Consider the following 23,550-nt stretch of genomic DNA (forward strand, 5'->3'; position numbering starts at 1 on the left):
AGGCCTTTAGAGCTGAAGAAATGAAACCATCCATCCACAGTTAGGAGAGCTGGACAACAAATAGCTTTTGTTGCTTTTTTAAAGAAAATAACCCAAAAAAAGCCTTGCATTGAGATGATGCAATTGTTATTATATCAAATTAACTGGCCCACCATTTTGGACTTGGAGAGTGTGGGGACTGGACCGAATTCCCATCCAATCCTTCTCCTGTTTTGGGGGATTTTTTTGTTTTTCATTAGGTGTGTTCGAAATTCTAGAAAGCGATCTGTTTCAGGATAACTTTACGATGGCACTTTATTCCTTTGGAGGGATAAATGACCAGTGCGGTGCCACATCATGGGCTGTGCAAGATCCAACAGGAATGCTGGTGAGTCTTTACTGTCAACACAAGTGAATTTAATCCTAAACAAGTGCCAATTTTGACCAAAAAACTGGGAGTACTAATAGTTCTATAACTTATATTTCAGGTGTGATAGAAGTTAGATCTTCTGAAAGGTGAGTATTCATTGTAATGCAGTAATATTTTACACCGTAGTAAACTGAACATACTTGAACATCAACAAATCAGAGGACAAGATGTATACATTTCCTCAACAAGATTAGGATCTTTGTGATTTCAGTTCCTCCTGATCTGTTGTTTTTGTAGCCTATGCCGTATTGAACCGAATGCAGCAATGTTTACACATTTGTTGTCAGTAGATCTATGCACAAAATGGGTTATAACTCAAATAATCATAACAGCAGTACAATTAATAACCGCATGATCAGTCTTTCATTGTTGTTAGGTGCAAAAATGTGATATGAAAATGCTGAAAATGTGTCGTACTTTTTGAAACTAAATGTAGGGATGATGTTTTATTCCGACTTATTTCCAGTCTTTGTCTCCTTCTTTGCTAACTGGCTGGGAGTATTTTATCTATTAAAGCTAAAGATCACCAATTCGATAACTTTAACTCTATAGCTACTGTAGTTTAATATTGCCAGTATTGCACTTTCCTCCGAACAAAGCTGGATTATTTTATTGTTATTTTCTGACGAATCTCTTTTTTGTGATCACGAGAAAAATGCAAAAGTTAAGAAACCCTCAAATCCTTGCGACACTTCAAAGCCAATTTTGTCTCTCTTATGTCAGTGGGAAACTTTTCACGTTTTTAAACAGTGGCATTCAGGTCTGTTTGTTACAATGAGACTTCTTTTTCGCTCTTTCATAGCTCAGATTCTGCTTCTGATTTACCTGAAGTGAGGTGGCATGATGATGTACAGGTAGGATGTAAATGTACATCACTCATTAAAAGTTATTACATTGTTGTACATGGTTTTACTTCAGTATCTTGAATTGAAGCATTTCTCTCTGACAACAGGATGTTGAGGAGGTAGTTCAATTTTAAGTAGTCCCTCCTTGGAAAGTACTCCAACAAAAAGGGAAAAAGGAGAACAACAAAAAGATAGGTAGGTTTTTATATAATGCCTAAAAAAGAGAAATCCTTATATAAATTTGCAGTCTGTTATTTATTTATCTAGATGGTTTAATATCTTTTCCTGATCATACCGGCAGAGGTTATAGCTAAGTAGAGTAATTTTTTTTACAAAATTCAAGTTAATGTACCTCTTGTGTAAAAGGGTCATTAAACTGATTCCTGGTCCTGAATGCCTACAGTGACCCTCCATTTCTTCCAACATCGTAAATCCTGTAGATCTATTAAACCCTCCCTCTCTATTACCCCGGCAACAGTTTGACCATGGTATCATGGTTTTTGATTGCCAACCATGTTTGACCATGTTCGGCGATGGTGTGACTGTGGCATGTGACCATGGTCTGTTGTCGCTGAAAATCTGTTTCATTTTCCTTCTGAGGAAATTTGTCACCAAAAGTACTTCTTGACCGCTAAAGCCACCATAAATTCTTCCCTCAAACATCGCCGACCATTTTTCTGAAAAAGATGTGTCTTGAAAGTGTCTCTAACAATATTGATAAGCCATTACTCCAGTGAAATTCCTTATTTCCAAGTTCAATGAAGGACATTTTCAATATTTATGTACATTATTAAAATTGATGTCCTTACTTTTTGAAGTAGCCAGCCCGATCTACATGATCATCACCAACTTTAAGTTTATCCTGCTCTCATTTTATATCATGGATTGTTTCTCTTTCTCTTTATATTCATCATCTTCAAAATAATTTTCATCATAAGATTATCATCACCACTACCATTACCATCATAATCAAAGTCAAAACACTTGCTCTCATTTTTTAAAACTTGAAGCTGACACTACACCTTGTGTCATACCATCTTGACACAAAATTGACGTTATTGTTCCAATTTTACCCTTGGTTAATTATCTACTTTTCTTTTGAACCCCTTTTATGTAGCTATTTCCTGAGTTAAGGAAAATAAAATTCGTGTCCGACAGCCCGGGGCTAGTGGATTTTGCGATCGGGCTAGTGAATTCTGTGCTTAACTTGCCCGACGGGCAAGAGAAGATTTTTCTGAGAAGTAAAATTACAGAAATACTGTGAGACAAAACGTTTTAAATTCCTAATAAATTCCTGCGGACCGAAAGTCGCTCCTACGAAGTGAAATCTGCATAAACAAGACAAGAATCGCATTACATGTCAGACGAGACATATTGAGATCCCGGTCCCGCGCGAAAAGGAAAAGCAGATATTGAAAAAACTTTGGAGGTAAATGTTGCCCGTGACTAATTCTTACTGATTCAGAGAAAGCTGTTTGTGTAAATTTTGCCTCATAGTCATTTGTGAGGAACCTAAAGGTGTTGATCCTGAACTCCTGTGAGGTATTTATTATGGTTTTAGCAAATATTGGTCACGTGCGTTTCAGTATGGTAAATTCTAAACACTGATACTGTAGGTGTTTGTTGATTAAAATATATAGACCACCCTGTATTTTTTTCACTTTTCACGAAAATCTTTCAGATGAAACGTTGCCAGAAATAAAACGAGCGTTTTTGTTCTTTTGAAACCTAAAACCTTTGGTTAGTTGTAACAAGATGAACCACAAATTTGCATAATTTTTGTTTGCATGACATTTGCTCACTGATGCGTGACTTGGCACTCGCACTTTCCACTTTCCCGTGAACTTGAAACCTGACTCGGAAAACCGACTCCCAAACAAACCTTCTTCAGAAAAATGATCTTCAGAATGCTTTACTTTTGAATGAGAAGCAAACTGATGAAAGCTATCAAATTTTTATACCCTTTAATAATATAAACATCTCCCCTGTCAGCGGCTAAGAAATACTCCCGCGGCAAATTGCGCGGCAAATTGCAGAATGAAGCGCTTTCACTGGCAGCTTTTCGCGTAGTCTACGTTGTCTTTTAGTGTGTCCATTGAGAACTTTGGTTTCACGGTTTCAACGCCGTTTTTTTCTTAAAAAATATTTTTCTAAATTGTAAAATGTCTAAAATGCATGTTAATCATTCACTTGTTGTGGTGGACTTAGAAAAAATTCTACAGTGTGGCAGCGCCGAGAGCAAAACAGCAAAAAATCAAACTAGTTGAAGACATCGGGAGTGAATATTGCGTTGAACTCAAAGCATTACAGAAGATCGAGTATTTGAACATTTTCATAAGAGGTTAACCAGTAATATGTAGTTTTTAGCATTGTGTTCAAAGACAAACGTTTGTCTGTTATTTGGACCTTCATTCCGTTGCCTTCACTTAAATTCCTTATTTCGTCACTGTGAGTTGACTTTCAAGACAAAGACATTTATAATCAAAAGGTGAACACTGAATTATTGTACTAGTGTGTCAAGAGTATCTTACCAGGTCTACTTATAGTTCACACTTTTACGGTTATTTATTGCTTTTGTTAAATAACTACAGCTGATTGTAATGAATAAATGAAGCCAGTAATTTTTTAACTTACAGTGTAATTAAGAAAGGAATAATTAATTATTTATTTTTCATTCTGCTCGCGAAAAAAACTTTTCGGGCTAGCCAAAATGACTTTCGGGCTAGCACCCTGTACATGAAGTTTTCTATTTCAAACGTGTTTCTCTGCACCATAATAAACAAAACATTGCCTGTATTTTACTTTCCTAATGAAAATGCTGGAGGGAGGGGGGTGTATTATTCTTTGTTTTGGCCAATTTGACAAGGCCTATGATATATCTATGATTGATGAACTACTTAACATTTTGTGGGGTATTGATTAGTCATTGATTACAAATTGGAGAATCAGCTATTAAGCCTTTAAGTCCCAATAGTGACCAACAACAATTTTCTCCTAATGATTTCCATACATTGTCAATAGATAAATTTATGAGAACTAATAAAATGATCACCAAAGAGAAAAAATGCTTCGATCTTTTATCAAATTCTCTCAACTTATTCTTAAAGGAAATGTATGGAGATCAGTTTGGAGAATTTGCACATGGTTATTGGGGCTTAAAGGGTTAAGGTGATGAGTGATCAACTGATTATATCTGATTTGAGATTGAGTGTTTACTCTGAACTTAATTAATACACTAAACTTGTTTCTACTTAAAATTAGATCTCTCTTTGCTCTAGAAAGTTGACTACAGTATACGATTTTAAATGTTTGATACTATTCCATCTTAATATTTCACACTTAGTATTGTACATAGCCATACCAAAAAGCACAGTGCAATAATAAGCCAATGATCAAGTTGAATCACAACATGTACAAAGTATATATGTTACAGGTCAAATTTGATTTCAGGTTAATTTTGAGTTAACCTAGGATGATTCTCGATTTCCTTTGTTTCCTAACCCTAATTCATGAATAATTAGGGCTGGGAGACGAAGGAAATTGAAAATCGACCTACCTCTACATAATCGTCATCATCAGCATCATCACCATTACCACCACTACCAGCTCACCATCATCATCATCATCATCATCATCATCTCAACAACATCAGCATCATCATCATCACCATTGTTATCAATTAACTCTGAGCCCAGGCTTTTATCATGTAGACATACATCCTAAGGGAGTAGGTCACAATTAATTATAACAACCAGTTGTCTTGTGGGGCACTCTACTGGTACTCAGAAATCAATGACCATTTTTAGAATCCTGCCTGTTCCTAGTGTTCATAAGCAGTCCACTTGTTACTCTAATCCCCAGTGTTTCAATCCATTGCCCACGTTTCTTAGTAAGACTTGTAATAGCCCCTAAAACAACTGGTACAAGGTCCACGTTTTTGCACACCCGACATTTTTCTATTTACTCTCGTCAAATCTTGACATTTGTCAGTTGTTTCAAATTCCTGTTCCTGTATCTTACTTTGGCCTAGTATAGCAATGTCTACAATGATACATTCGTTCGTCTTGATCAGCACTAAAATGTCAGGTTTTTTTTACTTTAACAACGTTATCACATTGCATGATCATATCCTAAAGTAGCTAATTTACTTCATCGATCATTCTCCAAAACCCCATGGTACATGTTCATACCATTTTTCCTTCCGTTCCAGCTGGTATTACTCAGATGACTTGAAATGTATAGTCTTTGCCACATTATCCTGTTTTTTTCTATTTCTTCTGGGCAACTTTTCACACTCAGTAGGTGACACTCTTTCTCCCCTTTTGTGACACATCCTACACAACAGTAAATCAGCAATCTGATTAATGTGACGTTTCACGTAATTAGTACCTGACAGCCCATGTTCCTGTACTGCCCAAAATAAATACAGGCAAATACAGGTTTTCTTTTCAAACTCTGAATTATTATTACTATTATTATTAATAATGACTTTCAGATCAAATGAAAGTTTGAAAAACTGCCTGTTTTATATATATATATATATATATATATATTTTGGCATTGCATAATAATTATTTATATTTTTTTCAGTGACCCAGATGAGGTAGAGTTTTGTGGAAGTGCTCCTATTTTTATCAGAGGAAGGACGGCTTTATTTTCTGCAGAGAAAGTCATTGAAATGCTCGCTAAAGGACATGTGGAAAATGTCCTATGCAAACATCAGCCCTGTCGTGTACAGATCAAGGCCTCTTTTCTCGTTGATCTCAGAGTAGTTGCTTTGGAAGACTTAGAAGCTGATAACAACGCATCATATGAAAACCTTGGATCTCGGACTGAGACGTTCCAATTAAAGTTCGAAAATGGGTTGCTGGAAAGTTGCAACAAAATTTCTAGAACGAAAGTCGTGGGGGAAGATTATTTGCATTTGACAAGAAAGTACAGAAGATGTTCTTCTTCCCCCGATTTCAAGAGGACAATATCTTTTTGCCGATCGCCATCTGGGGATATCCTAGGCAACCTTGCACTTGTATAGTACAACTTTACTGGAGAAGAGTATCCCTTTGTGTTGACGTGCCATGGAAATTCACAGAAAAGTAATACCCCGTATCAACAAACAAATGAATCCACCAAGTACAAGCTAAAGTGTGATCTCCCGCAACACTTCCCTAAAGAGGCGTTTCAAAAAACCACAAGAGAATTAGGAGGAACGATGAACGCACAGAGTGCCGGAGTAACCCCAAGGAACCGGAAACAAGCTTATAATATGAAGCAATAGACGGCTGGGTGTGCTTGTCAATCGAGCACAAACGACGTTCTTGGAAGTCTACTAGCCATGGCAAACGAGGAAAGGTGGTGCGATGGTCAAACTACATTCATACGCACAATCCAAACACATCCAAATCCATTATTTATCGTGTTGGGGTCTAGTACACAATTTCAAAATTTGAAATCCTATTGCACATCAGAATTAGTGTCGAGTATATTGACAGTTGATCCCACATTCAACATTGGAAAGTACAGTGTCACACCAGTAACTTATCAAGACCTTTTGTTGGTTTCCAAACGTACTGGCGAACACCCTACTTGTATAGGACCCATTCTGATAAGTCAGAATTTGACAAAAGAAGTGTATACAGATTTTGTCTACTGTATTCAGAAGAACTGTCCGGGTCTGAAGGAAGAACTGAAGGCATTTGGTACTGACGGAGGAAAACCCCTTGAACAGTCCTTCTCAGAGGCATTTCCATCTGCTGTGAAACTTAGATGTATGATTCATTTCCGCAATAATGTCAAAGACCATCTTAAAGCCCTGGAAGACTCCAGCACGACTGAAATCACAAACCAGATATTTGGTTACCACCTTGATGACGTCTACCATGAAGGTCTGGTTGACGCAGAGTCCTCTGAAATGTTTGACACTCTTTTTGAATCTGTGCGAACAAAATGGGAGGAAAAGTCTCCATCCTTCGTCCGCTGACTGGCCACAACTAATACTATGAATAAAGAAACGATGCTTCCTAAAGTACGAAAGGCAGCTAGGTTAGGGTGCCCCCCCAAAAGTTCTACACTCACTGCTCAGAGAGTAATAACCACGTAATCAAGCACAAAGAGAACTACCAAGAGGTGTCTCTTCCAAAGTTTGTGGAAGATATGAAGCAGCTAAGGGCTGATTTCGATGACGAATTTGTTAAGGCAATCAAAGGAAGAGGGGAGTACAAAATGAATTATCCGCACCTTGCCTTAAGTGTAGACCAGTGGTTTAAGATGACGGTGAGGCAAAGGGAAACGTACGTGAAGAAGATGCGACGAATGTCCATGGCAGAAGTGTTGCACGAGGAGAGCAGAGCTATTGGACAAGTGGCACCTGTTGGTCCTTTGTCTGCTTCTTGGGAAATGCTTGACATTCCTCTTGATGATGTCATATTGAGGAACATATGGGAGAAGGCGGCCAAGATAGTTTCCTCCCCTGGTGCAGTTCAATGTGCTCCTTTCTTTCCGGGCAAGCAAGCCGAAGACTGTGATACATTCTTAGTCATAAGTGAGAGTAGCAGTGAGAACTTTCACACAGTTAAGTGTAGCAGCAGTGTCAGTGGTGTTGTCAAATGTTCATGTCCAGGCTTCAAATCGCTTGGAGTTTGTTCGCATGCCGTAGCAGTCGCTGAAAAGCAAGGCCTCCTATCCAAATATCTGAACTTTTATAAACAGAGCAAGGTTCTTAATATTACCACCATAAACATGGCAGGAAAGCAAGACCCCAACGTAGGAAGGAAGAAAAACAATCCTCGAAAGCGTTTAAAGGGACCAACACCTCACAGCGATGTCACTATTACATGTGAAAATGTCTTTGGTGTGAGTGCTAAGCAGCCACAACGACAACCACAACAACATCCGATGTTATCTCTACCTCCACCTCCCCCAAGTGCTTCTTTATCAATCAGCAACATCCAACTTCCAGCACGTACTGTTTCTGAGTGTGTCTTCTCGCATGGTGGCTCTTGTTCATCTTTGCAGTCATCGGCATCAAATCCAGTTCCAAGACCTGGATTGAGTGTTTCAACACTCCCTCAGCCGACAAGTAACCCCACTGATGGGCCATTCTCATTTTTGGCGGAACTTCGGAACGATAATCCTGCACCATTCACTTCACCTGAATGTGAACCTCCTGCACTTGGTTCCCACGGTTTAGAGAACGTAGATATGCCTATGGACGTGCCACTTCAATCATCTCTAGACGTACCGGTTAAAGTTAATGCTTGGATAACAGCCATGCCTTCAACTGGTGGAAGAGAGGGTGGAACTCAGTTATTGCTCCCGCGGTTTGCAGAACCCCAACAATGTATCACTGATGTCATCTCCACACACACCCGCAACAGGTAATACCCGCATGGCAACCGGTATGAGGGGACCCAAGCCAGCCGTACCAGCGTGGTACTGGGAGAAGCAAAACATGCAGTGGCGACTTGGACGGAAATCAACCCGCTACTACAACATGTCCCCCCATTGTATTAGAAGAAACTTTCCACGTTTTTCATTTGAACATGTTGTCAAAACCTATAAAGGATATATTGCAATACAGGTTCACTCAATCCTGCTGAGTAATGGCCCGTCCTAGTAGAAGTGACGTTTACAAATGTTCAAGTATTAAACAAAATTAACCTAAACATATTGAGGGTTAGTAACTATGATCATGTGTCAAGAGTATCATAAAATAAGCAATCTGAAAGACGCCAAAGACCAAAGACGGGGTAATGTCCCGCCCAAAAAGGACGTCAGGTGACCATTCTTTCAAATTTACTTTCTTACAGAAAAATCTAGTCGGCCTCTTAGGGTAGATACTTAAAGTGGGAAAAATTGCAATTGAATTGGTGCACAAGTATATGTCCTGCTTTAGATGACACCTCTGCGGCCCATTTTCACTTTCCTCTACTTGTAAGGTACAATAACATGTCACGTTATCAAAGGTCACAAGATGTTTGTGTCAAGCATGCCAAATAATAGAGGATGTAAGCATCGACAACGAGTACGAGTTCTAGAACGAGATCAGCGATTTTGCGTACTGCGCATCCGTTCTGCGCATCTCCACGTTTTCAAGTCGTCCTGACAAGTTGCACTACGACGAGTTCTCACCATAAACTCGAAGTGGGTAGAACGACTGGGAAGAGCTGGTTTTCAAAGGTAAATTCCGATCGTTTAATGCAGTTTCTTTTCGTTTCTAGCCTCTCTTTATCATCTTGAACATTCCTTATATTATGTTTTATGTAAAATACTGCTTTTGAAGTCGAGGAAAAGCAACCGAACGCGATATTTCCTACACAGAGTAAATCTGCATTTACCCGGGAAAGTTTCATGTCTCTCCACAGGCCTCACAGGCTCACGAAATCACCCCGAAAATTGCCATTATTTGGTCGAAAATATCCCAACAGTCGAAGATATCAATAAAGAATACTTACTTCTTTATCCAGTGTGGTTGTTGTGTTGAATTTGATAGGTTTTAGCGTGTTTTAAGACCGCGACTAACCATCCTTCGAGTTACCTCGAAAAATCGATTTTCCTTTGAAAACTGGAGGCCGCTGTTCAATTTTCGCACACAAATTTTTCCGGCAGACGCAAAATACGACCAAGGTAGGGAATGACCTTGTCGCTAAAACGAAAGCCGCTGAAGCAATCTTCCTCGGAAACTTCATTCAGGTCGAATCTTTGATACTTTCCATGCTCAAATACAGGATAATCTGTGCTGTTTACATCATATAAAGCACAAAATTCTTCTTCGTCCAAAAAACCTTCCATGTAACTGAGTAACAAGCAGTCTTGAACGTTTTTTAGAGTCATTTTTTGTTTTCGAAATTGTTGTGGAAGCGCTACCTCGACTCAAATTTGGCGCCCAGTCATGCGGAATCCCATAATTTTACTTTCTATAAACTCGAACTCGGTGTCATCGCTAACATAGAAAGCTGAGAAAACGACTTCGAGTACGAGTACGGCTTGAAGTCGTTCTCGTACTCGTACTCGTTGTTGATGCTAACATCCTCTAATACAGAATTCGGCATGTACTGGCACAGATTAAGAAAAAAAGAGGAACAAAAAAAAAATGAAGGTGCCGTGAAAATAATTATGAGTTAGTTGTGCTTGGTTTTAGTGATGCATATTCACTATTGTATACAGTACTTTTCAACACGTTTTGTGAGTGTAGTGTACATTATAAAATCATCACATTTTGTTTTGGCCAATTTGACAAGGCCTATGATATATCTATGATTGATGAACTACTTAACATTTTGTGGGGTATTGATTAGTCATTGATTACAAATTGGAGAATCAGCTATTAAGCCTTTACGTCCCAATAGTGACCAACAACAATTTTCTCCTAATGATATCCATACATTGTCAATAGATAAATTTATGAGAACTAATAAAATGATCACCAAAGAGAAAAAATGCTTTGATCTTTTATCAAATTCTCTCAACTTATTCTTAAAGGAAATGTATGGAGATCAGTTTGGAGAATTTGCACATGGATATTGGGGCTTAAAGGGTTAAGGTGATGAGTGATCAACTGATTATATCTGATTTGAGATTGAGTGTTTACTCTGAACTTAATTAATACACTAAACTTGTTTCTACTTAAAATATCGATTGATCATATTTTTGAGTTAATTAGATCTCTCTTTGCTCTAGAAAGTTGACTACAGTATACGATTTTAAATGTTTGATACTATTCCATCTTAATATTTCACACTTAGTATTGTACATAGCCATACCAAAAAGCACAGTGCAATAATAAGCCAATGATCAAGTTGAATCACAACATGTACAAAGTATATATGTTACTGGTCAAATTTGATTTCAGGTTAATTTTGAGTTAACCTAGGTTGATTCTCGATTTCCTTTGTTTCCTAACCCTAATTCATGAATAATTAGGGCTGGGAGACGAAGGAAATTGAAAATCGACCTACCTCTATATAATCGTCATCATCACCATTACCACCACTACCACCTCACCATCATCATCATCATCATCATCATCATCATCATCATCTCAACAACATCAGCAGCATCATCATCACCATTGTTATCAATTAACTCTGAGCTCAGGCTTTTATCATGTAGACATACATCCTAAGGGAGTGGGTCACAATTAATTATAACAACCAGTTGTCTTGTGGGGCACTCTACTGGTACTCGGAAATCAATGAACATTTTTAGAATCCTGCCTGTTCCTAGTGTTCATAAGCAGTCCACTTGTTACTCTAATCCCCAGTGTTTCAATCCATTGTCCACGTTTCTTAGTAAGACTTGTAATAGCCCCTAAAACAACTGGTACAAGGTCCACGTTTTGCACACCCGACATAGATATGGGTTAGGTATAAACTAACATGTCTGAAACAGTTTAAATTCGTAAGTGGCCGCCTAAATACTTTTATGATATTGTATAGTTCCCTTCATTTACATTACTCTTTAGCAAAAAGGGGGCCAGTTCATTTCTTTATATCAAGCGATAACGGGTTGATAATAGAACCCTATGCCAGCAAATTGTGATAGTCAAGAGATCTCTACCAAAATCCTTCACAACAAAGTAGTATCTTTAAAAAAATGATTAGAATTTGCTTTTACACCCATTTTATATTTCTGAATGACATTTCAAATTGATTTTGATATTTGTATCTTTTGACCATAACTAGGTTATAAGGGGAAAACTGAATAATTGCCTCAAACCCTTTCACCTCCGTAGAGAGTGAACTGGCAAAAATTCCCTTTAGACCTTTTACTGTAAATCCTCTATTCAGCCTCCCTCTCCTTGGAGGACTACAACAAGACAACCATGAATGTACCACTTCCTTGGCACAAAAAGGTATTGGTACAAATCATGCTATATGTTGGTAGTAGTCAGTGCGGCATTTCTAGTATGTCTCTCACTCTCTTTAGCCTTGTGCCATGTAATATTAGCCTAAGCATTCAGGAGGGGGTATGGTAGAGGACTGACAGTACAATTTTTTGTGTTTATATTAGAAAAAAACGTGCACTTAATGAGCTTTGGCGTTTCTAGTAAAGGCCAAGAAAATGCCGGTTTAAAATTAGGCCACGTTTAGGTCAAGGAGTTGAAATTGTAGAGGCAATTAAATAATTGAGTCGATGAGTCGTGAATCAAGTGAAAAACTTCAAATATCTCGGATTAACTGCTACTATCTGCTTTAAACAAATACTGGTACATACAGTAAATATAGCGACAAACCTGAATAAACATTTCTTAAGGGTGGTGGACAAAACACTGACCCACGCTTCATGGACATACCCTAAAATGGACTACACCGCTGAAGTTTAGTGATTAGGGTTAGGAAACTGAGTGACTGAAGTTTTAGGTCAGTTTTCCCAGTATAAGGACCCCAAATGGAACCTGATTCACTCAGTTTCTTAACCCTAATCACTTAACTTCAGTAGCATAGTCCATTTTAGGGTAGTCATTGGGGGTAGTTCATGGGATGGGGGTCACTGTTTTGTCCACCACCTTCTTGAAGTCAGTGCTTAACACTGCTTTCAATGCCAAACCCTGACCTTAAACGATTCATAACTCATCACTCAATGACTTTAATATAACACTAACAACAACAACAAGCTTTCCCAGTTATAAAAAAAATTGTAAAAAACAGGTTTTAGCCGTTAGTTTTAAATACTAATAGCTGTACAAAGTTTGACTCAAGCACAGAACGCGAGAACACCATATGTACATGCATTAATAAATTCCACGTTTATTTCTCATTACAATGTCTGCGAGTTATTTACCAAGCATTCTCAAAACAGGGCATATAATGGGCTTGGATAAAACCTTTACTCTCCAAGAGTTTGTCTGAGTGGGAAAAAGAACATTCAGGGGGATAAACAGGCTGGATTAAGCGACGGTCTAAAGTAAACGGAGTAATCCAGGACCCGGCGTAGTCATTCGATAAAAATTGATATCAGAAAATCATTCGATAAATCGATAAAAATCGATTAATTGATTTTAAGCGATATCGACTTTATCGGTCAATCGATAAAAATCGATACTCACACGCCGATGAAGTGTTAAGTTTATCGATTTTATCGGATTCATTTTTCCCTTTCAAGACTGGGTGAAAGAGCAACGAGCGTGCGATTGTGTTACATCAGCAAATAAATAAACAGTGGAATAATCAACCAGGGATCTATAGCGGATTTCAAATAGAACAAACGCTGAGTATTACTAAAAGTTTGTTGAAAAAATGAACGAACAGGGAAGTTGTTATAAGTGTCTCTGCGAGCTCTTTAATATCTTTTGGTGTTTCCGTGTCGAAAATTGGTACGATAATTCAGTTTCGATAAATTCGATATTTATCGATAAAATCGATAACCCTAATTCAAACATCGATAATTATCGATTACTCACACCGAACTCTTTTATCGAATTTCGAACAAATTAATCGATTTTTATCGATTGTTATAGAATGTTATCGATTATCGATATTATCAAATGACTACGCCGGGTTCAGGAGTAATGTGAGTGTGCCAGATGTCTCGAAAACTAAGACCTAAGACCTTATCATATTGTACATGAAACAGGTTGAATATCGAAAAAACATACCACCTGCTCAAAACGTAAACGTAAAATGTTAGTCTGATTTGCAATTTCGCCCCAACGTGATTTCAACCAAGGCACGAATTCCTTTCTTTGTCTTCTTCTTTCTCTCTCTCTCGTTCTTTGGACCGCCATTTTGGATTTTTGTGGAGGTTTCCGCTGACAACTCGTTCCCAGACTTCCGTTCCCCGTTCCCCGTTTTAGTAGGGAGTTTAAGATACGGAGACTACGGACTACGAACTACGGCTGGACGAGCGTTGTCCTTTGTTCGTAGCACTGGGTTGAGTCGTGCAAATATAGAACGTTAAGATTGCACCACAGACAGTAGACTACGAGAGAAGAGGCGGAGAGGGAAACAACACGCAAAGATTTTCTTGTTTTCATCACAGTTCACAAAAATGCAAGTCACTTTTGCATGTGATCTTATCTTTAGAACAATGAACAAATTCTTCCATACTTGAAGGAAGCAATTACACGTAATTACTTCGGGTCAAATTGGTGAACAAAGTTTTGGTTACACAGGTTTAATTTTTTTCGCCCATGAATACTTATGTCAAATATTAAAGAAATAGACAGAAATAGTAATAGCTCATTTATTAGATTTAGAAGGTGGATTTCTCCGACTACTGATTTGATAGCGTTTGAAGTATTGAAATGCCGAGTTTCGATTGTCTCGAACATGTTTACATCATTTTCATTCAGCAAATGCGATACAAAAACTTGCATAAACAAAGGTTACACAAGTAGAAAGACACACTAATCAGTTCGAACAAACATTGAAACTTTTCAAGTGCGAAGAGAAAGTAAATTACCTGCATGATTTCTCTTCTCCTCGACCGTCAATCTGAAGCTTATTTAAATAATGAGCTTAGCCAGATAAAAATGTAGTCACAACAGTGGATTAAAAGCGTAAATCTGAGCAGAAATTAGACACAATTTACATATTTCGCTTCCCTCACACTTAAAGCAGGTGAATTGAAAACTTCTTTACGAAAAGACGAGATTCTTGAATTACCGAGACGGCAAAATACGAGCAAAATGTTCTCCGTAGTCCCGACTACGCGAAAAGCTCGGTTAATACTCATCTCCATACTCCAAAATGACGTTGACACATTATGAATCATACACAAAGCGATTCTCGCAAAGAAAGGAACCGCCTTGACTATCAATACTGATTAGGGTTAAGCCCTGAGAATAGTGATTAGGGTTAAGCACTGATCAATACTGATTAGGGTTAAGCCCTAAGAATAGTTATTAGGATTAAGCATTGACTCGATAAAAGGTTAGCTTCTATTTGGGGTTAGGGTTGTTGCTATTTATCTTCAAATCAAACCGTCAATCAGCAGCAATTCCTCAGTGGCCGAGTGGAATAGGTGATGGACTTGTGAGAGGGAAATGTCAGTTTGGAGTATGGAGATGAGTGCTAACCAAACAGCTCAACAACTCACCGTAGCCGCAGGGCTACGCGGGAAAAATGAACAGTCACGTGGTTTTGATCATGCGCAGTAGCATGTTTATCCGTAGCCGTAGTCCGTAGTCGCGGTATCTTAAACTCCCTGGTAACATCCCGCTGGAAGCCCTTCCTGCGATTCAAACTGCAAACGTGACCGCAAGGTCGTGGTCACGTGACATTTTGCGGTTTGCGGTTTGCAGTTTCCCATGAAAAACCTAATGCTAAAGGTCTCTATTTATTAACCTCCAAGAAAATTATCAACTGAAACTGCCGAAATATATTTCTACTCATATCATGTTATTCCACTCAATAAGACAATGTCTTTTTAGTGTCAACTAGCTTTTGCCAATTTTATTCCCTAACGCAACTGTTTCTTCTTAAAGCCTGGTTTCCATATGATCACTACGATCGCTGTGATCGCTGCGATCGCTGAGAGAAAAAAAAGTTCAGCCATCGCAGCAATCATATGGAAACCTTTTGCCAGAGATCGTAGCGACAACGATCGCTGAGATAGAACTTTTTCTTTTATGTGCTTATTATTAATATTATTTTATTATTATTATTACTTATAATGCATTTAATGTGTACACTGGTATATATTTGTAAAAGGACAGCTTTTTTACAAAAATATATTTTGTATTAAACGGTCATACTCTAAATGTTGCTGGCGAATTCAGCTAGTGTTCATATTTAAGTTGTTTAGCCTTTACAAGTGTTTTCTGGCTTATTTTTTGATCTCTAAGATAAAACACGCACTAACGTACGTTACAGACGCCTTTATAGTCCCTAATTCTTATAAAGGAATCGGCTGCTGTTTTTATGGCCTTACAAGTTGCTATGTGTGTTGCAAAAATTAGACTAACAAGCAAGTGTATGTGCGTTTGTAGGCGAGTGTTGCTTGATTAGCCGTCGAATGAACATGTTCCTACGTTGTAACGTAGACATGACACTCTTGCATGCAGCCACATGGATTTCGACATAGCATGAATCCGCTGATAGCAATCTAGGGCAACGTAATACAGGAAATTGCCTAACAATTGCTGTCGTTGATTATTGCTGAAGAATTTATACTAGAAATGAAGTTATAATTTATCCAGTGCTAAGAGCATCAAAGCAAAAGGAAATGGCTAACCTTAATAGGCGATTATTAAGTTGCCGTTATTTGCCTTTAATTTAACTGTGCGCGTGCAATGCTCAATTTTTAAAAATGTTGTGCACTCACGGTAGTACACGGTAACTCGCGCTTTCCCCAAGTGTTTTATTGACAGCTAAACTGATTATTGCAGCTGATAACCTTTGAAAATAGATATAAATAATTCAAAGTCGGTACCGTTTTCTGCTTGAACAAAAGTAGCAGTGAAGGAGAGAATATGAAGGCATTGATTCCTTCAAGAGATTGTGACAGGCATTGCTTATAAATAAGCGTTCAGTGAATAACATAAAAAAAGCTGCTTTTTTGCAAAATATATTTTTGTAAAAAAACAGCTTTTTACATAAAAAAAGCCGCTTTCTGACGAAAATATCTTTTGTAAAAAAACAGATTTTTTACATAAAAAAGCAGCCTTTTTACAAAAATATATTTTGTAAAAAAGCATCTTTTTTACAAAAATATATTTTTGTAAAAAAAGCAGTATTTTTACAACCGGTTAACTTGTAAAAAACCCAGCTTCTTTACATAAAAAAGCAGTATTGTTACAACCGGTTAACTTGTAAAAAAGCAGCTTTTTTACATAAAAATGACGCTTTTTTACAAGGACCGTTTTTTTTTGCAACATATATTGCTATTTCTATTTCTATTATTACATGTAGTGTCCGCTCGAAGATATTAGCTTGTTAGCTACTCTAAAATTCGAGTATAAATAAAGTTTATGTTATGTTATGTGTAAACGCAAAAGTGTCCCAAGACTTTTGTCCATGATTGTAGAGAAATACGACTTGCGTGCACTATCTAACATACATTCGTCTGCAAGAAGTCGTTGATCTTTTCGCTATAAAGAAGCACCCAACTTGGCACACCACTAAAAGATCACGATGATCAGCAGCAAACCTAGTGAATACTCAGATTTACAACTTTTGTCCTATTTTTTCTTTTTAAATACTGACATTGCCATTGTTATTCTCATATTCTGTAATTTTAAAATAGATACATATAGTCTCTTTGCCAAAACGTCAATTTTGAAGTTCAAAATTTTTGCGTGGTTCTAGCCTACGTAGCATCCAAATTAATGTTAAAAAATATTCATCACTACTGTGAGTTTACCTGGTTTTAAAAAATAAAACAACTTAAAGAAAACCATTTGTTATGGCAAGTAAATCCAGTTGACAATAGAGTTTTACTGTCTCCCAACTTAAATTTCTATATTTTGTTTGTGTTGAAGGGCAGTCGCTGAGATTCACAACATCATATGCTAAGAAGAAGGTGTCAGGAAGGATCGAAAATTTTGTAACATTCGAATGGAAATTTTCTGGTGGAGTTGACACGGTAACCTGGGGATTGGCGAATGAGGTTGGAGCGGTCATTGACAAGGTGTTTGTAACCTTAGATGGCCGTGGTGTCGATGTGGTGCCATCTGGATCAGTCCCTGTTGAATACAAAGGTCGTGTGAATGGAACTCGCTCAGGTGACTCATCTTCTGGTCAGGCCAGCTTCACACTTTATGATCTTACAAAAGATGATGAGAGACTTTATGGATGTTTGCTAAAACCTAATGACCCAAATCTTCGGCAAATACCTGACTTCGTGCAGTTAGTTGTTGTAGGTATGTATCTTTTGATAGAACTTTAGATTCTAGTGCAAGGACGAGATATGACTTGTAAAATAATTATAAATTTTCGTATATCTTCATGATTAGGTGGGCTATGATCGTCCAGGTAAGGGTAGTCCTGAATAGGACTGCTTTTGACAGTGACTAACGGTTGGACAGAAGAAAAACGGCTGTGTAGAGGTCAGCTTCAGCGCAATGCGATTAATATCAAAACGGAAAATAGTATAGCCGATTTAGGGGTATTTTCTCTGGTTTAGCGCCACAGATTGACTGCGTAGTGTGCTATTGTCCGATTTTATGAAAACGCTCTAATGAATACAAGTCTCCGATTTAACGATTTTTCCGATTCCGCTATACTGACTGTGGTGTGCTATTGGCCGATTTTACGGAAATGTAATTTGCGTTTTTTTTCTTACGATGTTTCCAAACCTTAGACTACAAAAAAACTCTAACTGTATAATTTTTGGGACTTTCCGATACTACAAGTACAAATGGCTCCTCTCTGGGTGGGCGCTTCAAGAATGAGAAATACTCAGTTATGGGCTATGTCTGGGAGAGGTAAACCACTAACGCTAAATTTTAATGATTAAGGATTACACAATAATAAAATATTTATAAGGGAGATCTTGTGAGCCGTTTGCCTTGATTCTTGAGTTTTAACTGCCAAAAGGTTTAAGCTATATAGCGAATTGTTTCATTGGTGGTTTCATTATGTGCCATCTTTACGAACATCCGATCAAAAAGGTTATGACGGTACAAACCCCCGGGGCCGGGAAATTAAAACACAAGTATAGATGTTGACCGTGAAACGTTTTTGTATTTACAACAGAGGTGACCGTCTTCAGATAGCATCACTTAATGGCGATGTACATTTTACGAAAAAACTGGGGTCAATTTAATGAAACTTACAATACAATTATTATTATTTTCAGACCCTCAAACAATGGCTACACTTGTGACTTACACTTGTAAAATTTTTATAAAATTGACCTCTGGAAGCTTTTGTCCTAAAACATCCTTGCCAACTACTTAAGATCTTCATTTACTATCCTTTTATTGACTTGTTAGGTCCACCAAATATCACCCTCGTATCTCATAATCAGACAGCAAATGAGGGAGATAAGGTGATACTTAACTGTACAGCTGATGGTAATCCACCTCCAAACATCACATGGACAAGACTCGCTAGCAACAGTCACGTCACCTTTCCTCTGGCCGTCAGGAGACAAGATGAAGGAGGTTACAGATGCACTGCTGATAATGGTTTTGGTATTAAAATCCGTGATGTCTTCATTACTGTACAATGTGAGTACGATTATTTATTTCATGATGCATGGTGATTTGGAATGGATTATGGTCTCAGCAGTAAAAGCAGTTGAACCTATCAAATGAAATATGTCCTCTGACGGTCACCTTTTTTTCCGATAAGAAAGACGTACATTTGCTATACTATGGTATATGAGCTTAACCGTGTAAACTGTAAGTTAGTGACCTAAGTTATATATTTATTTAATTATTTTCCTTCACTTTATTTAATGGCTCATTCGTAAGATAACTTAAAACAATTATTGGTAGTTTTTTGCCGACTTTTTTTTGTCGCCCTCATATGGTACCTTGCTAGAAAGCAGTCATTTTTCCTCCCTTAACTTAAAAAAATAATAAAAATAAATAAAGATTAAAATAAGAAAGCAATAAATTGTAACGTACGATCAGTGTTAAGAGAACAATCACAACACAACTAAGCCCTTTAGATTTGTATCGAAAACAATAGCAATATTCATAGTCTTTGATTGGTGGCATGATTGTATTTCAAAGATGCAGCTACAGTACAGACGGTCGCTCCTATAACATCCCATTCTTGGATTGGACAAACTGTAAAATTGACGTGTAAGGCAGATGGTTCCCCGACGCCAACCTTATCTTGGAAAAGCCCGAGTGGGAGAGTAATAAGGCAAGAAAAAGAATTGAAAACAACAGTAGATGTGCTGATGAAAAGTGATCAGGACTTTGGTAATTACACGTGCGAGGCTACTAATAATGTTAATACTGATACAAGCACAGTGCTGGTGCAGCAGATAAGTAAGTGCAATATCTTTTCCTTTGTTGTATATAAATATCTGTGATTCTGTGATTTTGCCGTTTGCGTGATGGTTGCAAGTACTTCTTTCATTTTTAATATTCATCAAGGGGTATGGGCCCTTTGCATCTAAGCAGTCTCTTGGGATAAAAACCCCTTGAGCATGGCCAAGAAAAACACCACGATTACGTCATTTATAAGGCCAGTTTCCCGTCTTTCCAAATCCCACTTTGTGGTCTGCACTCTAGCAAGGTGTTTATGTACCATGTGACTGTTTGGCTGCAAAGCGTCCGTACCCCTAAATGCATACAGGTTAAAGTTGGAAAAATAATATGTTCGGAAACTGCAGAATGACAAAGGGATGATACTTCATCCTAATTGCAGGTGTTTGTGTATTGTAGATGTTTACAATCAAACACAAAACAAGACCAAAAAGGGCCCATTAATCCACATACCTGGATGTTGGGTATAATATATAGATTTATCCAGGGCTAAAAGCGAAGCTCCAATTAATAAATTTATAATTTAAATCACACAATAAACTTGTAATCCACAAATCAGTTAACTTAAGGGCTAAGTTATTTTAGAGTGAAACATCTTACATCGAATTGATAGCATTATTTAGTATATACACACTCAGTGATCTTGGTGATTTAAGCAATCTGATTGGTTCGCTATCTCGGACTATTCAACAATATTCGCCTCGCTATAAACTTGGCGAGTCAACAGAAAACAACAGAGCTGCTACTTTTCTTCTCAGGTAAGGAAACAGTTCAAACTTTTAGCGGTTTCATTTAAGCCATTACGCTGTTGTTTGCGGAATGATAAACTTGTGGATTGCCATGTTTGAAAATTCTGCATTGATCTGTCAATCAAATCGTACTTTTTAATGGTTTCCTCTCTGATTTTGTTGAGATCAGTTCGTGTGTATATACTAAAACAATTATTCTTTTCAATCTCTGTAAATAGTGGCTTTGGGAATATTTACCTTGCCGCTTTCGCGGCTCGGTGAATATTTAGCCACTATTCACCTCGTTTTTAAAGAAATAATTGTTAAATGTACACCCAAAAAATAGCAAACATCTTCGATCACATTCAAGATCACAGTAGATTAGGCCTCGAAAACAAATTTTTGGAAAACAAATCAGGCCGAATTTTTTTGCGTTCGACAGGGTTACTTTACAAATTCTTGCCAACAAATCTGGGGGTGTGTAAACCAACGTCACATCTGAGGTGGAACAGTACTATTTATCATACAGACCTCGGACAGAATGCGGTATTTCACAATTTTTCAAGACAAATTGCACTCATTCAATATTCAGGACGATCAATCGTGCACTTTTAGCGAAACCGTTCAAAAAAGTTTCCAAAATCACCCATACGGCCAGCCGGTTCTCATTTCTATAGTGCGAGCTGTTAGTGTGGTCGAGTGTTTGAATGAACTTTAATAGAGTTAGTAGAGTTAATAGGGTTACCCTTCAACATAATAACGAATTTATTATTACTTTTTTTTGTTTTTTAATGGTTTCAGTGATAACGATGTGTAATCTTATAAAGCGTTTGATACGCGCGACATTTTTGAGTACTCCTGCAAGCGATGTCCATAAACGATGAAAACAAACGGCACGGACAAGCGATTAAAATTGCAAGAGAGACTACTAACAATCAATAAAAGAAAAATAATTCGGTGAAACACTTACAGAGACAACAATTTTCATTCACGAAGACAAGTATTAAAGTGTCTCTAAAAATTCTGAGTCTTTAAGCGTAAAGCTTAAGTTTATGTTTTAAGCCGGCTTCCAGGCGCGGTGTTTACTGTTTTCAAAGATGAACTCCTCAAAGCAAGAAAATCGCTCAAAGTTTTCTTTCTACAGTCAAATTTATATCTAAATATTGTTCGCAACGTTTTCTTCATAAACTTGCCGCATAAACTGTGCTCGTCTTAATGAAATTAGATAAAACAAAAACAAACATCAAATACAACAATAACTCAGGCTTACTCACCTGTCAAATTTTGACCAATCAGAGCATAAAAATTGGACGTAGAGCGTGACCAACGCGTGGCCATGGTAAGAAAAGGTCTTCCCCGCCCGTATTTTTAAAAAAAACTGGCTGAATTTTCACGTCCGAGGTCAGTTTGAAATCAAAATCCTAATAGTGCGGGGCCATAGTGACATAAACACATATTTGATATGAATAATTGTAAAAAATAAACTTGAGCCTGCGATCATTTGAAACTGGTAATTTGTCAGCGGATAACTTTAAAAAATAATCGAGTTAAATGGGTCGACACTTGAGCCCGCAGTACGGTCAGGTGATACTGGTCAGTTGATATCCTGTTTTGATAGCTGTCAATTGATCACAACATTGATGTGCAATTAGTTTTCTCTTGGGCTCCCAAACTAGCTAGAAAGTGTGAGAGTAAACATTGGTTCCCCTGTGGTGTTGAGGGACGGTTGGCGGTCGGTGTACGGTCACGTGATTACCAAATTTTTTGGGATGGGTAGATTTACTTAGCTATGGGGCTCCACCCACGCGCGGCGCTCTGCGCCGCGCGTGGAGCTCCGCTATTTTGTACAGCTAATATAAACGAAAATTACTCAATTTTGATTGGCTGAGAAAGGAGTGCAGTTCTTCTGTAACACGAGTGCAAATTACAAATGGTTTCTGATTAGCTGAAAACACAAAAGAAACCACCAAGAACCAATCAGATTTTACCTGTTTTAACAACAAAATTAAAGAAAATGGCCATGGTTTTCTGCAAACAACGATTTGATTTTGTACGCAAAACAACAATAGAAAATTTAAAAAAAAACATTCAAAAAACCCGAGCAAGGGAAAAAGCACGTCTTTCTGGCTAAATGCATTGAAATTGCGGCGTTAAGAGAAAAATACTGCCAACAAAAGCGAGGAAAATGAGCCAGAGAAACTAAACAAGCTGCTTATAACAGACTACGCTAAGTTCAAGTTCAAGTTCAAGTTCATTTATTCACACTTATTCAATTACAATACAACAGTAAGGAAAAAAAAAAGGAAGAAGTAAAAAACAGAGCTAATTATACATTAAATTAAACATAAAAAAGGAAGAGTGTGTAGCAGCCAAAGGAGCCAAGCTTTCGAGTTGGCTACTACCACAGAGCAATTACAAGTGGGTGGAGGTTATACGGTAAACAAGTGGGTGGAGGTTATACGGTACACAAGTGGGTGGAGGTTATACGGTAACAAGTGGGAGGAGGTTATACGCTAAGGTAAAAAATAAAGAAAAAAAACGGTGGCAACCACACGCAAGCCATGACAGCTACACTTTTCAGGGATTTAAATGAACAAGGATACAAGTTTTCCATGCTAACAACATGGATTTTAAGTCACGTACGTTATTTTGTTGGAGGAGAAAGGTGTCCGGTTGCTCTCTTTA

The 23,550-nt window shown here is 37.7% G+C and overlaps 1 protein-coding gene across 2 annotated transcripts in view; it reads left to right on the forward strand.

Annotated features, from left to right (window-relative positions):
• The window catches only part of LOC140950277 (cell adhesion molecule DSCAM-like), a 265,680-nt gene that overhangs the window by 222,012 nt on the left and 20,118 nt on the right, over positions 1 to 23,550 (forward strand). For both annotated transcript variants that reach the window (XM_073399495.1, XM_073399496.1), the window contains exons 2-4: positions 17,672 to 18,052; positions 19,127 to 19,363; positions 19,874 to 20,137. In XM_073399495.1, the coding sequence (XP_073255596.1) occupies positions 17,672 to 18,052; positions 19,127 to 19,363; positions 19,874 to 20,137 (882 nt within the window). The remainder of the gene's footprint in view (positions 1 to 17,671; positions 18,053 to 19,126; positions 19,364 to 19,873; positions 20,138 to 23,550) is intronic.

Source organism: Porites lutea, chromosome 10, assembly GCF_958299795.1.
Source record: "Porites lutea chromosome 10, jaPorLute2.1, whole genome shotgun sequence".
NCBI classification, from domain to species: domain Eukaryota; kingdom Metazoa; phylum Cnidaria; class Anthozoa; order Scleractinia; family Poritidae; genus Porites; species Porites lutea.